Source organism: Podarcis tiliguerta, assembly GCF_965153285.1.
Source record: "Podarcis tiliguerta genome assembly, chromosome: 2".
NCBI classification, from domain to species: Eukaryota; Metazoa; Chordata; class Lepidosauria; order Squamata; family Lacertidae; genus Podarcis; species Podarcis tiliguerta.
The window spans coordinates 61729599-61745184 of NC_139535.1; the positions used below are offsets into that span (position 1 = coordinate 61729599).

General features: G+C 42.6%; 1 protein-coding gene and 1 long non-coding RNA gene across 6 annotated transcripts in view; one reads left to right on the top strand and one right to left on the bottom strand.

Annotated features, from left to right (window-relative positions):
- Positions 1–6467, top strand: part of CAMK2A (calcium/calmodulin dependent protein kinase II alpha) — a gene marked incomplete at its 3' end in the record, with an annotated part of 112530 nt that extends 106063 nt beyond the window's left edge. For all 4 annotated transcript variants that reach the window (XR_014507474.1, XR_014507475.1, XM_083424446.1 and 1 more), the window contains one exon: positions 47–6467. Coding sequence is in view for 2 of the 4 variants with exons in the window: in XM_083424446.1 (XP_083280572.1) it covers positions 47–50 (4 nt within the window). The remainder of the gene's footprint in view (positions 1–46) is intronic.
- LOC310670012 overlaps positions 1–11293 on the bottom strand; it is a 34752-nt gene extending 23459 nt beyond the window's left edge. Inside the window, exons 1-2 of one of the 2 annotated variants that reach the window (XR_014507476.1) lie at positions 10201–11293; positions 7152–7218 (exon numbers count right to left, since the gene is read on the bottom strand). This is a non-coding gene — a long non-coding RNA (uncharacterized lncRNA). The remainder of the gene's footprint in view (positions 1–7151; positions 7219–10200) is intronic. The other variant, XR_014507477.1, reaches the window with a different exon arrangement.
- Positions 11294–15586: the final 4293 nt, after the last annotated feature.

Here is a 15586-nt window from a genome sequence, read left to right on the forward strand (position 1 = left end):
CACCATTTTGGTGGAGTAAAAAGCCGTTTCCTTTTGTGTTTTTCAGCTGAAGCATCAGCCCCTCAGGCCAGGTTTCTCACTGCCTCACTACAAAGGGAAGATCCCTGCTATCCTTTACCTAGGGAACTTGGCTGCTGCTGCTGCTGACTCTCCTCCTTGGTTCTTGCTGGAATTCCTTTCACACACAGAGCTCCTCACCAAAATAAACCAAGAATTTAATAGACTTTTGCTCCCTCTGTTTCACACGCTCTGCGTTTTGCCACTTTGTGCCATTGTAGTAGAACAGGGCAAGACACCCTATTGCATGAAAAAGCTTTTCTGTGGTTAACAGGAGGAACCCAATGTGGGGGGTAGCCTTCAGCCACTACTGCCCACAGAGCTCATGGAACCACCCTGGTTCAGTACTTAAAATTAACTGTGTTCCTCACAAGGACATGGTTTATTTTGGTCTCTTTGCTGTTTTCCACTAAGTCTTAAGGGGCCTGAGAGAAAGGGGAGCATGTTCCAGTGCAGAATCAGAAGCCACCTCCTTGCAATGGCAGATTGATGCCCATCCACACAATGCAAAGTTCTGGCTCGATTATGATCTCAGCCAAAATCAAAAATACTTTTATACTGCCCTGCGTTACCTAAATCCCAGATCGATAAGCATACATGCAACGCAAGATTCTTGCTTGATCATGACCTCAGTCATTTTATTTATTTTAAAGTATTTCTATGCCACCATTCATTATTTAAATCTGGAGCAGTTCACACTGCACCGCTGTCACTCATCTACATCTACATCTTCTGTTCTGTGTGAAGTTAAAACCCTACAAGTATCAGCCTATATTCATTAAAGCCTAGTAAAATTCTGCTGGGATGAATATGGCTTTATGGCACATAAAAGGCAGAATCCATTTCTCTTCCCGGAGAACGTACCTTTTTGTGTGCCTGGACCAATTGAGGTTCATGACAATTCCTTTCTCTTTTCAGAACGTGCATGAAATGAAACTGTTAACACTATATTGGCATTATAATGTGTCTAAGAGCACATAAATAAATGAAATGATAGGTTAGAAATTCAGCATGGCAGCAGGGTATTTTTCACCTTATTTGTAATGCAGTGATATAGTTGAGGCAGTTTCTGCCACTATCCAGCACACCATAGGAACTTCCTTTATTCAGCTTAGTAAGGATCTCCTAGATGTTTCATTTTGTTTAGAATTCAGTTTTCTTTGAACTGGCCTTTTGCTCCTTTCTGGCAGGATTTTGAGTCATGCTTTTTCCCTCTGCCCCTTCAAGACTTAGATTCACCATTAAGAGGAAGAGGGGAGGCTGAACCTTTTTAGTCCCACAATTTCCCACATACACACTTCAGGCAATTTGACAGCATTGAAGATGCGGGCACTATGGAAACAGAACTGCCCCTTCAATTTGACATAAAAATAGAGGCCAACACTTTCCAGCAAAGACAGAGAATGCAAGCTTTACTAATGACACTTTGAGGCGTTTTGATTATGCTTTCAACAAACAAAATGAAACCTTTCGCTATCTCTTGTACTTTGAGCGCATGCCTTTTTATATGAAAAACAAACAAACAAAACCCTTCCGTGTTATTTCGTAAATGGATTTTGAGTATTTGCTAAAATGGATCTTTATGTAATACCTAGAAACATCAATTGTTTGGGTTTGTGGCTGATTTTTAATGAAGTTGGGATGGGGTGGGTGGGGCTTAATATGTTATTGTTTACATTTGGAGTTGACTTTGTGGCAAATTGTTCTTGAAAGTGCAAAAGGGCACAATAAGCTGGACATGTGGGCAGGATTTCTGATGTGGGCTTCTGGCAAATCTCAGAGTGCTTTACGCCATAATAGGACTCCTTGTGGTCGTGTACTCTCTATATGCCATGAGAAAGGCTTGGCAATCAGAATCGCACATCTTAATGAAAGGAACCCAATGGAGAGACTGAGGAAACTTCCAAACTGGGGTCAAACGACAGCATCTGCTTTTAAAAACACTGGAGTCATCTTCAAGGAATGCAGGAATGGGTTCTTCACAAGCCAGAATGTCCCTGACACCATTGTTGTTTTGATGGCATATGGAGGGGCTGAAAGATCTTCTATTTTTGGCATCACCTTCTTGCCTTCTAGTACAGGTATGGGAAGTGTGATGGTTGTTAATTTTTTGGCAGTCTTTCCGTTTCTTGTTATCTTTTATTTTTTTGAAACTTTACAAGTCTTTACTCTTTGATGTGAGATTAACTACCGTGCACTTCTACTACCAAGGGAACTTATAAATGGCACTTTCTTCATTTGCATGACATTTAACTTTATAGACAGCTACGTGTACTTCAAAGCAAACAAACATGCTTGTTTGGGGACAGTAACAACAACAATAGCAACAACAACAGTGGGGGAAACTCTCTGTGTAAATTTTGAATGGTGTAATTTTGCCTTTTCCGTGGTTTGAAGTGCTTAGCTTTCCATCTTGTAAGGCAGGGCGGACATCTGTCAGTATAAAGCCAAGTTTTGCAAAGTGCAAGAATAACTTCCCATTCGAGATGAGGGGGGAAAGTGATTAATGGGAAAGGAGGGCCGTTTGACAGGATCTGATTTGCCTAAACAGGAGTTTGCTTTTTACTCAGAAGGGACTGTCAGTGTACCATTTTCCAATTTCTAACAGAAAAAGTATAACATGATTGAATCATTGGAATTTTTTTGATGCTCAACTGAATACAAAAAAATATACTGAGGTGAGAAGGGCTTTCCTATCAGGGGGGCTTGCCATAAAAATATAGACCTGAGGACCTGTTTGCATTTCCCCACTCAAATTACTTGGATTTCAGTCAATTTGTTTCATTTTTGTTTCATTATCCTCACCTACTAGTAGCATTTAAAACATACATGGCAGCTCATCTTTACATATCTATAACTACAGGCCTCATTTTTCAGCTGCCAGTGTTCACATGTCTTGATCTTACACTGGACTTCAACGAAGTTCTCTCCTGTTGAGTTGAGCAGCACTGAAATTTCCTGACCACTGAACTACTTTTGACCCATTTCTCTGTGAAAACCTCTGCTCAGGTGATGAATCTGATAAACCTTGATAGCCTGGCTTGTCTGGGCTGTACCCATTGCACCGGGCTTTTGCTTCCAGTGTATTATGATGAGTACTTCAGGAATGAGGAGGCCCTTCCTTCCTGTTTCCCAAGCACACATTCTGTCAAGCATTAGCTGCCTTGACTGTGTTTCTTTGGGCAACATAAATACTATTTCCTGCATTGAATTTATATTTCGTAATTTCTGGCATCCTCTCCAAACAGAAACCTCGACATTTCAAAGAGAAGGGGGAGTCTGTCCTAGCAGAGCCTGACTTATCTCAAGTCTTCCAATAAAGAGGGGAACCTGACAGGTGACAAGGCATCTAATCCATCCCATTACAATTTTGCCCCAAACATCTGATTAAGCACCTGCACTTTAAGGAGGGGCCTCCTACCATGAAGTTCTTTTCAAGGCCCTCTCATGTATTCTTTGCCCTGATTGCCACTGGCATTTCTGAAACCCTGTTTTGACCGTGAAAGCAATTGTACCCAGATTTTGATCCATTGTCTGTACCTCCCCAAACCCCACCTTTACTCTTCCGTATCAGTGGCATAATACCTAGAGGCAAACCAGTCCACCTTTCCTGGCTTCCGCAATAAAGGCCTATGGATCCTAATCACTTCTGGAGCACATAGCCTGGGTACCTCTTCCATAGGCTACAGATGCCAGTAAGGCAGTACATGTTCCACAGAAATGCATGTAGCAAACCCACAAGCAGCATCAAGGGGCTGGGATTTTGAAGGCATGGTGAAGGGAAAGGAATGCTTTCCATCTTTCTGCCCCAAAGCCATCTCACCTCCCCATCCTCCCCACTATACGGTTGAAGTGCTTTAGGAGGGTAAACGCTCCTGGAATTCCCACAAAGGTGAAACAGTTTTGTGTGTAGTGTTGGTGGGTGGAACCCAACAAAACCCCTGGCAGGGCATGGGTTAAGCATTCCATTCCTCCTCTTAGTACAACACTCAAAACTGTAGACTCTTGAAGCTACTTTTCCTTATAAACAGCAGGGCGTCACTGCATGCATTTGTGTGTAATGTAACACAGAATCAGAGAACATAGAGTTGGAAGGGACCTCGAGGGTCATCTATTCCAACCCCCTGCAAGACAATGTGTAGTTTGCCCCTCGGTTTTAGGCAGTGAGGCAGATTTCAGATGGTGAAAGGTACAAATGTAATTGGAATTTCCTCTCTAGTATGCGGTAGGCTGTTAGCAGCATCTGTTTGAGCACAGAACAAGATCATGGCTCCATATGAGCTTTATGGAGTCCAACAAGAAGGGATGCTGTTGGAAAATGTGCTTTGACTATTCATCACCATCACTATCATTATCAGCCAAGTCAAATGTTCAGTGACAGCCTAGTGATATGATCCAAGAGAAAACACCAGTTAAAAATCCTAAAATTGTGCCTGGACAGGCCTATTTTGTCATGGTTTGTCCTGGGGAGGACGTGCTGCAAATGGCTCACACTTTTATCTTACAATCTGTCCCAATAATGTGTCACTGGGTTTTGCTGGTACCCGTGCTAACCTTTCCCACCACAATGCCCTTTGCTAATGTTTATTCAAACATCTTGCTCTTTCCCTTATCCAGAGCATTGCCCTGGACCTCCTCTTGCATTAGCGTAGCCCTGCCTTTTTAACCACAACTACAAGCTTTCGTGCATTTCAACCCATTCCCCGTAGGAACCTCACAAACACCTCCTGATACCCTTTGTGGAAGTGGAATAGTGGGGCTTTCCCACAGCACAACCTCAGCTTCTACACAACCCCACAAAAATATTTCAATTCCTCACCCCCTTTTGCATCCCACATCAAAGTTCTTGGTGCATGAAGGGCTGCACATCTATATTTGTGCTTATTTTATAAAATAAACATATCCCTTGTCTACGGTCTTGAACAGAAAGAAACCATGGATGTATAGGAAAGCAGTGAAGAGCAATAAAAGGCACAATAACCAGGAAGGAGAGGGATAAGGAGGGACAAACTAATCTAAAATAAAATCTAACTAGCAGCAACAAGAGGATACCTGGCTTGGGCATTACTCCTCATAACAATCTAGAACCAGGATTAAGGTGTGCTGCATTTATTGGCATTTTCTACAGCTGCACAGGAGTAATCTCCATATTTCATTACTTTCAAGATGAATCGGGATATACCTGTATCAGGGACAGTTTATGCCTATTGAATTGGACAAGGTGGGGGGAAACTGGGCTACCTCATCTAGCATTCTACCACTGATGTGAAAGCAACTGCAAAGTTAGCCTGCTCCTTGTTGCAGTCTAGTCATCTTACCTACTTCACAACTGATCCCAGAAATTAATTTCCAGCTAGAGATGAAGTTAGCAGTAGGGAAGGACTGCGGCTTAGTAGCAGAGCATCTGCTTTGCCTGCAGGAGTTCTCAGGTTTGATCCCCAGCATTTCCAGGTAGGGCTTGGAATGGCTCCTGCATGGAACCCTGGAGAGCAGCTGACAGTCAGTATATAAGTGAAGTTAGATGGAGCAAGGACCTGACTCAGTAAGAGGCAGCTTCCTAGGCTCCTATCTGTGACAGAATGATTCCTAGGAAACCCTTTCCACTGTACATTACAGCTGCCACTGCTGGTGGAACGAAAAAAATAAATATATTCAAATATACTCCAGATAGATGGAACCTGGAGCAAAGCTTTATATGCTCAGACTTTGCTTCCTACCTAACTGAGAATACCAGTTGTCATTTCTCCTTCGGTTATGCCACATGTTCTCCTTTTTGTTAGGATGGCTTCCCTTCCTCCTCCTTAGTTCTTGCATGGCTGCAAATCAGTCACTTTTTGTCCTGCTCCCTGCCCCTTTTAGGTAATGGAAAATCCGCGAGAAGGCAAAGTTTGGTATTTTTGTTTTTTTTTCTAACTGTTGCACAATTTTTTGGCTTTTGTAACATTTGGGGGGAGAAGCTGGAAAAGTGGTTTGAGAAGAAAGTATAAATGTATATAAAAAGATATATATAAAGATATAAATATATATGCATATAAATATATGAAATCTCTATGGAAATATTTATTTCACATGAATGCAAAAAAAAAAAAAAATTCACAAAAAAGAAGGGAAGAAAAAAAAAGCAGCTTTGTAATGTAAACAAACAAAAGAGTCAGAGAGCGTCCCTCTCATGTTTGTTAACTTGATGTGACTGGAATATTCCAAAATCCTTCAGTATCTTTTGTAAGTGAATCAGACCTGTAAAGCGGTGTGACTGTGTTGGATTCATTGTTCCAGTTTTTTGAAGCTGTGGCTGTGAACAAAATGATCACTGCTAAAAATTTATGCTATATTTTTGGGGTGGGGGAGATGGGGATTGTCAGTTTTATTCTTGGTGTTTCAAGTGCAATAAAATAGCTACAAACTCTTGAGTATGGAAAATGCTGATTGTCACTAAATGACTCCCAGACTCTGTTTTACTTTCTATTTCATTGTGTTGCTTCTGTCTTTAAGGGGTCTCATATCTAGAATACAACACTCAGGGACAGAGCAGAAAGGAGGACTGAAAGTTCTCTTCCTCTTTGGTGATTTAGGGCCTGTCTTCTACTCCTCAGGTGCTTTTTCCTGCTTGGGATGTTCCCTTCAATTGTGATTATGCTTCTTGATATACTTGGATGGAAAGAGGGGTGGTGGTTTAGAAACCTCTGGAGGTTTATTGTAAGGAGGTCCCTTGGAGGCTTATGCCTTTAAAATATACACAAGTTGGGTGTCTGCTAAAATTCTGACCCTTGTTTTCTTTTCACACAGAGATCTAGCTTGCCCTCTCTCACTTCTGAGGAGGAAATAATAAAAATAACAGCAATACTACAACACCTCTGCTGCTGCTGCTGCTGCTGCTGCTGCTGCTACGACCACTGTCTTATATCCTCCCCTTTCTCACACAGAGCACGGCGTGGCTGACAAAATCTAAAAGCCACAACATTAAAACAAAAATATAAAATGCAATATTCATCAGCACTATTTGATCAAGGCTGAGCTGCTCTCCCTTTAAGAAAAGGGAGCAATGGAGGCTGGTCCAGTAGTGTGAATGGGGCCCTACCTGACTTCTTTCTTACATTCAGTCCAAGGGGTGACAGTGCCTCATCAGCCTCTTCCTTAGCCTCAGTGTTGTCCCTTGCAGATCTGAGAAAGGAGGATGGAGACAAAATTAGGATGGCCTATCCTTGGCTCTGCCTCCTGTGGGTCTCCCTGCTTTCTGCGCTACCAGTCTCAATGGGGACTAGCCACCACAGCTTGTAAGCAGCAACCTATGGAGGGGCACAGGTTTCCCATCCCTGTGCCGGAATAATCAGTACCGTAGCCTTTAGAAATACTGCAAACTGAGCAAGGCCCTAGCGGCTAACTGTGTAGGAAGTATAGAAGGGTTGCCACACCCTCTGCTGGTAATTGCAGGCATGACTGCATTCTTCTTAGTGTTTCCTTTTGGGCCCATCCAGACATCTTGTTTAATGTGCATTCATTGTACCGATGGTGTTGACGCAGTTATACTCAAAACTGTTTTCTATCCTCTTTGCCCCTGCAACCGTTTAAAGACAAGCATGTTGCTTTGTTTCCTGTCACTGTGTGTCCTGTAGTTTCCTGGAAAAATACTGTAACATTTGTACCACAAATGTTTGAGGGCTTTTTGTATTTGTTGTGCCATAATGCAAGAGTGTCTCTCCAAAGGGCAATACGCTCAGGTTGCGAACGTGATCCGTGTGGGATGCACATTTGCAACCCCCAGCAGCCGCAACCCGCAGTGGCACATCTGCGCACGCGCGGGTTGCAATTCGGCGCTTTTGCGCATGCATGACTGCCGAAACCCGGAAGCAACCCGTTCTGGTACTTCCTGGTTTCGGTGGTCCGTAACCCCAAAAAACGCAACCTGAAGCATCTGTAACTCGAGGTATGACTGTAATGCAGTGTTGTTCACATTGCAGAACAACTAGCAAAGTGAAATGATGTGAGGATGGTTCAATAAAAAATCACCGCTAATGTTGTGTCAATGACAGGTTGCAGGATATACCTGCCAAAAAACACCAGCCTGGAAGGGCCCTTGAGATTTATACAAAATTTTCATTATGATAGTAAATGACCAGTTGTTTATATAACAGGTCCCCCCCCCCTCCTAGTAGTGACAAACAAAAATAGTTTTAAAATACAGTCGTACATTGGATCCCAAACGCCTTGGTACTTGGACGTTTTGGCTCCTGGACACTGCAAACCTGAAAGTGAGTGTTCCGGTTTTCGAACATTCTTTGGAACCTGAATGTCTGACGGGGCTTCTGCTGCTTCTGATTGGCTGCAGGAGCTTCTGGCATCCAATCAGAATAAGCTACGCTTTGGTTTCTGAATGTTTTGGAAGTCAAACGGACTTCCAGAACGGATTCTGGTCGACTTCCAAGGTACGACTGTATGTCATTTTGAACTACTTTTCATAAAGTAGTTGTAATTACCATTCTATTGCATGAAAGGTAGTTTAACCACCGCTCATGATGACTGCTGAATCTGTTCCCCCCTGACCTGTTGGGCAGAGTTGACATCATCCATCAGATATGTGAGCATAGCAGTGCATGTACAGCCCACTATTAGAAGCATGACTCTCTGGATAAGGACCTAGTTAAGCCTTCAGAAACATGTACTGTCTAAATGTCCAAAAGGCATTTTGAAGGTGAACAGGAAGGTCTTAGAAGCAGTCAGGTGGAAATATATTTAACAGAAAACCTTCATTAATTAGATGATGTTACTGCATAATTGTCAAGGAACAAGACTGTAACATGGATGAAATAATTTCATGAGTGGTTTTTGTTTTTAGAGGGGTTTTAGATAAGGATACCCATATCTTTATAGTTCCCATATCCTCTTCCCATATCTACTGCAGTTCACTATGCTTATAGAACTCCTTTTAAAAATATTATGCAACTATAGAATATATAGAAATCAGGATTAAAATTAGTCTCTATATTATTTATTTGCATCAATAAATTCTATCACTAGGAGGTGCTAAATGACAATGATGTTTTTACTCGGATATCTGGTTACAAATTAAATCTAGATGAAATTGAATGAATATTGTGTATATCAAGGATCTCTGAGTCATACAAGAATGAAGAAAAGCAACCCAACTGCATCTAAGAATATATGTGCCTGAAAAACTAAAATAAAATAGGAGAGTTACTTAATTTCTAAGTAGCTCTCAGACCAAAACCAAGACGGCTGAGAAGAAGCAGCTTTGCGAAGGAAAGAGCGTGAAGAAGAGACTTTTCAACCTGTCCTTGCTCACCTTCACTTTTAAAGGATTTAAGTTTGACCTGTAGCAGGTTAAGTGTGCAACACTATCTCTGCCCACAAGATGTCAGCAACTCACTGTGAGGAAGTTTGTGCAGTTGTAGTAATAGGAATTCTGGGTGGAACATGAGGCACAGCACAGGTTTCTTGGGATTATTTCGTTTTGTATGATGAAGTTCCCCCTCCTAAAATTCATGTCTGTGGAAAGCTAGCATCAAAGGAGAAAGGCCATAATCATGTAGGGAGATGGGGGTGGGGTTTTCTTTAACGAGATGGGCAATTACACTCGAGGATTCAAAGAGTGTAAATAAAATTTAATACATTAACTGTTCCTACACCGTGTGTGTATACGGGAGAGTTTTAAACTGTGTATATGAGCCCTAATATTGCGTTGGGTGAGTGACTGGATCTTGGGAGAGAGCACATTTGCCTGACTGGAGTCCTTTCTGCACATAATAGAACACACTGAATAGAAAGGGATCTTTTGGCTCCTAGCTTCCCCCAGTCCTGCAGCCTTAACTGTATATATACAGCCTGTTGCTGCATTGCAAATATTGGATTGCTAATTAATGGGTCCACTGGTCTAGGGTCTAAGGCCACCCTTTTTGCTGAGGGGAATAATTCATGAGTAAGCTGCCTTTGGGCATGGAAGTTTCATTTTTAAAAGCCTCATCCCAGAGATTTAATGGCTTGCTGAGCTGTCTTGGAAGCCTCACAATGAGGCCGATGCCTCAGGGAAGTCGAGGCCTGCTGTTCAAGACCTTGGGAGCAGCTGAACCCAAAAGCCAAAGCTTTTTTTAAATAGAACATCTTAAAAAGTGAAGGAATTCTCCTCACGTGCATTTTTGTGTTCACCAAGTTTCTTTATTCAGTATGAAGACATGGGCTCCTCTGGCCAATGCTGTGTCCCTTCTCAGGAAACTCCAACTCTCCCCTTCTGGTGCTCTTTTTGCTCTGACCCCTCCAAAATGTCTTCTTCAGATTCCCCAGACAGGGAACATGACAAGAAAGTTCATTGAATGCCTCTCTAAAGGCCCAGCTGGGAGCTGCGAATACTGATGGACATGACAGGGCTGCCTGGGGGGGCGGGCGGGGGGGGGGAATGCAAGCTTGAATGTTAAATGTGAGGAAAACTTGAGGAGGTATTTACACGCCCACTTCAATAATTTTCTTTTCTTAGAATTGGAAGCAGACAGAAAAGAGTCTGGGAAAATTCCCCATACTCAGGCTTTTGTATTGTTCATAGCGCTAAGAGGGAATGAGAGAAGGGAGAGAATCTCACTCTGCCTTGCTAAATACATAATAAATGAGAGAGTACTTTTGAGGTCACTGTGAAGAGAGTGAACTTGCTTTCATCTACTTTGGGAATCCCGTGCATTCCTTGAATCCCTTCCCTAGTCTACATGATTGTAGAGAGATCCTGTATGTATGTAATTTCTCGCTGGCCTGCAAACAAAATATCTTGCCCTATCTTAATAAACAGGCAGCCCTAAAGGCCAAGAGGAAGATTTTACTGGAGAGCCAATCAGAGCACAAGCAAGCACTTCCCTGCACTCTCTTCCTCTGTGTGAGAGACAGGAAGGCCTAAATGGCAGCCTGCAGCTCAGCAGCCTGAGTCTCAGGTGAGGTGCGTGCAAACAAAACAGAATACTGGCTAAAAATGAGGGCAAATCACTCCCCCCCCCCTTCACAAGAAGTTGAATTACAGAAGGATTTGACAGAATCTGACAAAAGAGGCAGCCAATCAAAATGGACTCAGTTATTATCAAGGCATGAGGCTTGATGTGAGGATTTTTAAAATAAAAAAATCCGATAATTGAAAGTGGTGGCCTGGGGATGTGCATATTGCCCATAAACTGTGGTGATACAGCGGAAGCAAGAAGTTCTCAAAGAACAAAACTGCTCCAAACTGGAGTAACAGAGGAGATCACTCTGAAATGTAAGTGCCAAATTTCTTTTAGTCACATTTAATGTTAAAATACATTTATTATAGTCTTCGTTTTGTTTATGTGATATGTATTTTCATGAAGATTTTAAAGTGCCATTTGATATAGTTAAAAATGCTGTTTGGAATTTGTTCCCAGCCAGTGAAAATTCCTTTAATAAGGCATTGGCCAAAGCCCACCAACTAATTTCTTTCTTTGCCACTTTCATTTTGCTGCAATCAAAACCTGCTTTTAGTTTTCAGTCTTCTTCCCTCCCACCTTCCCACAAATACACTCTTTGCTCACTTTGGTACTGTGACCCCAGTGTACATCATATGCAGTTTTTTCCCCACATTTCCCCACTATTATTACAAATCCTAATAGTGCCTTCATTCCAGCTCTCTGGAGACAAAACCCATTAACACCTTGCCGTGGCCGGTCAGCAACTTATGAATACTTATACAAAGGATATTATGTGAGCTTTACAATTTATGATGCCCCACGAAGTCTCTAAGGCTGCAGTCTAGATGAGCCTTTGGCATGATCCAGTAGGGCAGGTGTGGGGGGAAGATTTGGCCCTCCAGATGATGTTGAACCACAACTTCCAGCCCCAAAAAGCATGGCCAGTGGGTGGCGATATTGGGAGTTACATTTCAGCGACATCTGTAGAGTCAAAGATTCCCCACACCTACAGTAGGGCATTACTTAAGACCTCCAGTTTGAAAATGTGCTTAAGAGCTCAAAAAGGTTGGCATCCCTGAATAGTGGAACATGTATATAAAGCTAAAGGAAACCTGACAGTTAAGTCCAGTCGCGAACAACTCTGGGGTTGCAGTGCTCATCTCGTTTTACTGGCCGAGGGAGCCAGCATGACTAAGCCACTTCTGGTGAAACCAGAGCAGCGCACGGAAATGCCATTTACCTTCCCGCCAGAACAGTACCTATTTATCTACTTGCACTTTGACGTGCTTTCAAACTGCTAGGTTGGCAGGAGCTGGGACCAAGTAATGGGAGCTCAACCCGTTGCCGGGATTCAAACCACTGACCTTCTGATCAGCAAGCCCTAGGGTCAGTGGTTTAGACCACAGCGCCACCCACGTCCCGTGGAACATGTATAGGAAAGTATATTGCACATCAGATTTCTTGGGTACTCACTGTAGTCTTAGTAATCTTCATGAGCTGTTAGAGGGTTCTAGTATCAATGGTAGCAGAATGCCTACATGCAACTGAAACTAGAATGGAAATTTGAATTTCTGAGGCTGGCTTCCCATTGAGATATTCTACTGAGGAATATAGATAAGGAAATCAGTCTGACTATACAAGCAAAGCTATTTTGCTGATTTTTAAACAACCCCACCAGGTCTTCACCTCCTCCAAAATGAAGTAGCTATTCCCTATAAACTATATATTATAAATGAACACAATTATTATAATCTAGCAAAATACTGTAATTCAAACAAACATGTACATCATTCTGCTGTAAACACTACAGTAAAATCCATCCTAACCAAAACAGTGCTGAGGCCCATTGCTGACAGAAATAATAAATTGCTTCTTTTTAATTTACAGCAATAGTTCCCAGAAGAGTTTTCTTTGTTTGGTTGCTAGCTAGTCAGTCCCTTGAAAACATTGTCAAGAAACCTACGTTGCTTCCCTGCATTCTAATAGTGACCTTACATTTCTTTTTGCCTTATTAATGAATGGCACTGGTAAATGCAAGATTTGGTGGGATGGATGAATCAACTGAGCAGCATAGAATCCAATAAATTAGTAATACTAAAACATTAATTTAAAAACTCCAGCATTAAGAGACCTCATTAAAGAAAAAAGTAGTCTGAAATAAATGGGTTTTTTACATGCAGTTGTGGAGAAAGTTCTATAACTTGGGGGCCACAACAGAAAAGGCCCTGCATCTTGTACCTGTCTTCTGTACTTAATCTGTGTTTCCCACAAGCCTTCTGGGCTCCATGCAGGTTGAGGAGGATTGGACTGGTTATGACATTTGTACCACATATTGCTTAATCTGAGTTATATTTACATATAGATATATTTGTGCAACATTCCTGTTTTCTGCTTGTGACATACAGCAAGCTTGGTTGAATAGATTAAGTTCTGGTACTGTGAACCTTCTGTGTTGATAGTCCTGGCACTAGGCTGGAGCTGGAGTCTTAGAAGACCTTTGGTCACACATGTTTTAGTTATGCATAGACAAAGGTGGCCATACTTTCTGCTGCAGGGTGGTCAATGTGACCTCTTTTATCAGCCTTACCCAACCTGGGTGTGCTGGACTGACTGTACAATCTGCACAGACCTGAACATGAAGGAAGTCACATTAACTTACATATGTACATTGGATGTGATGCTCTGTTCTCTCTTCTTGCCTTTTTGACAAATGACTTTCCCCATGTAAATTATGACTCTTTGCATTTGTACTAGACCTCTGTGTAGCCCTCCTCCCCGTTGAAGAGGGTTGCTCTACTGCTCTACTGTGTGTATCTGTTGATGACGTGGGGTTCCCCACCCTCCATGGAACAATTACCATAGTCACAGTCAGGTAACAGCAACAATAAACAGAGCATGGGAGTGTGTGCTGTTGCTTCTCCACCCTCTCTCCGCAGCATAGCAGTGACATAAGATGTTTGGATGAATTTACGGTATTTGACATAGGCGCCAAGCTCTGTAAATGTTTTATGAACATCTTTTCTAGGAGCAAGAGGAAGTGTTAGATCAAGTCAGGACAGCTTGGATTTATTCCCGTGAGAATTCAGTTTCTGAGGAAAACTCCCTTACTGTACTAAGGCAACAGATTTTTCACCTCAGTCTTAACTCACCTTCCCCTACCCCATGCTCATCCTCATCCCCAAATTGCCATTTGATGAGGAAGAACTCCCGTCCCTCAGAATAGGGATTTTTTCAAAACACCTGTCCGGAAGGCTTGTCGCACTGCTTTGTGATTTGGTTCTGCATGTGAACCAACTCTTGGGGGACGGGGACACACACACGAGGGTCTGGTCCATACATCTGACATTCTGTTTACTCTGGCTCCAGTGCACTCCCACTACTGGTATTTGAAGGGCATTAGTTACAGTCCATATATATCCTGAATTTCCCTCAAAAATACTGCTATTTGATGCATTTCCCCTTAAACTAGCTTCCATCTGATTTGAAACATAAGCCACAGTCCCCTACCATTAAGCTGAAGGGCGTACATTTGAGTCAACCATTGTACATGTGCAGATGACAGCTTCATGCATCGGAGTTCTGGGAGTTGCAGTGGCGAGGGACGCTAATAGGAAATGACACCACCTCTGTCTGGTGTGTACAGCAACATGCAAGTGTGTGACTTCAAGGGCGGTGGGGGGGGGGCGACAACCTTGCTGCGTTTTAAGCCAATAATGTGTACATAGCCTTAGCCATGTGCCTTTGCATGGGACCAGTGGAATCTGCAGGAAAATATAATTGAGGATGGGGTGTGGGGAGCAACATGTAATCTGGGAGAGGTGGAGTTTTGTCCCACAAGTTAGATTTCTAAAAGATCAGTAACGGTACATTTCATATTCACACTGCCACCCTGAACACGTTTTCTTTGAAATAAGTCCTATTTATTTGATGGAGTTAACCATGAAGTAAGCATGCCTACCATTACAGCCTGTTTATGATCCTGTTATCATTTGCATGTGAAAAGTGCCTTTGCATTAAGGAACCACAGGGGACCAGCAACGGAGGCTGGTGGTCCCTGCCTTCCCGCCTCCTGGCCCAGCCTATATGTAAGAGGAGCCACACACAACACTTGTTTGTGTTGCGTAAGAAGGAAACAGCACGTGGGTCTCTTCACATCTTAGGTCACAATGGTGACCTGAAGTGAATTAATGCTGTGAGAACAATTTGCCTAGTGTTAGTAAAATGTAGGACTTCCCTTTCTTGCATTGAGGTTGGGTATGTTCAGGAAAAGAAAACTTTGATATGGTGGCATGGCGTGGCATAGCATTTTCCAGGATACATCTGTAATCCTCACTGCATTGTCACATTATGTGCATGATGCACAAAGATGGATGGGTTCATGTGGTGAAAGACAAGGGAGATCCAAACTGAACACATGGGGATGGTCAGACATCTCTATGGCCGTGGCTTCATTTCCCCCTCAGTGAAAACTGAAATGGCAGCTTGCGCCTTCCATGTGCAGCCTGGTTTAAGCAAACTTGTCTCCATGCCATCATTTTTCCTGTGCACAACAGAACTGAGGAATGCAACAGTTCAAGCAGCTCCTTGGTCCACACCGCTTTGCAGGCTTCCCTTAT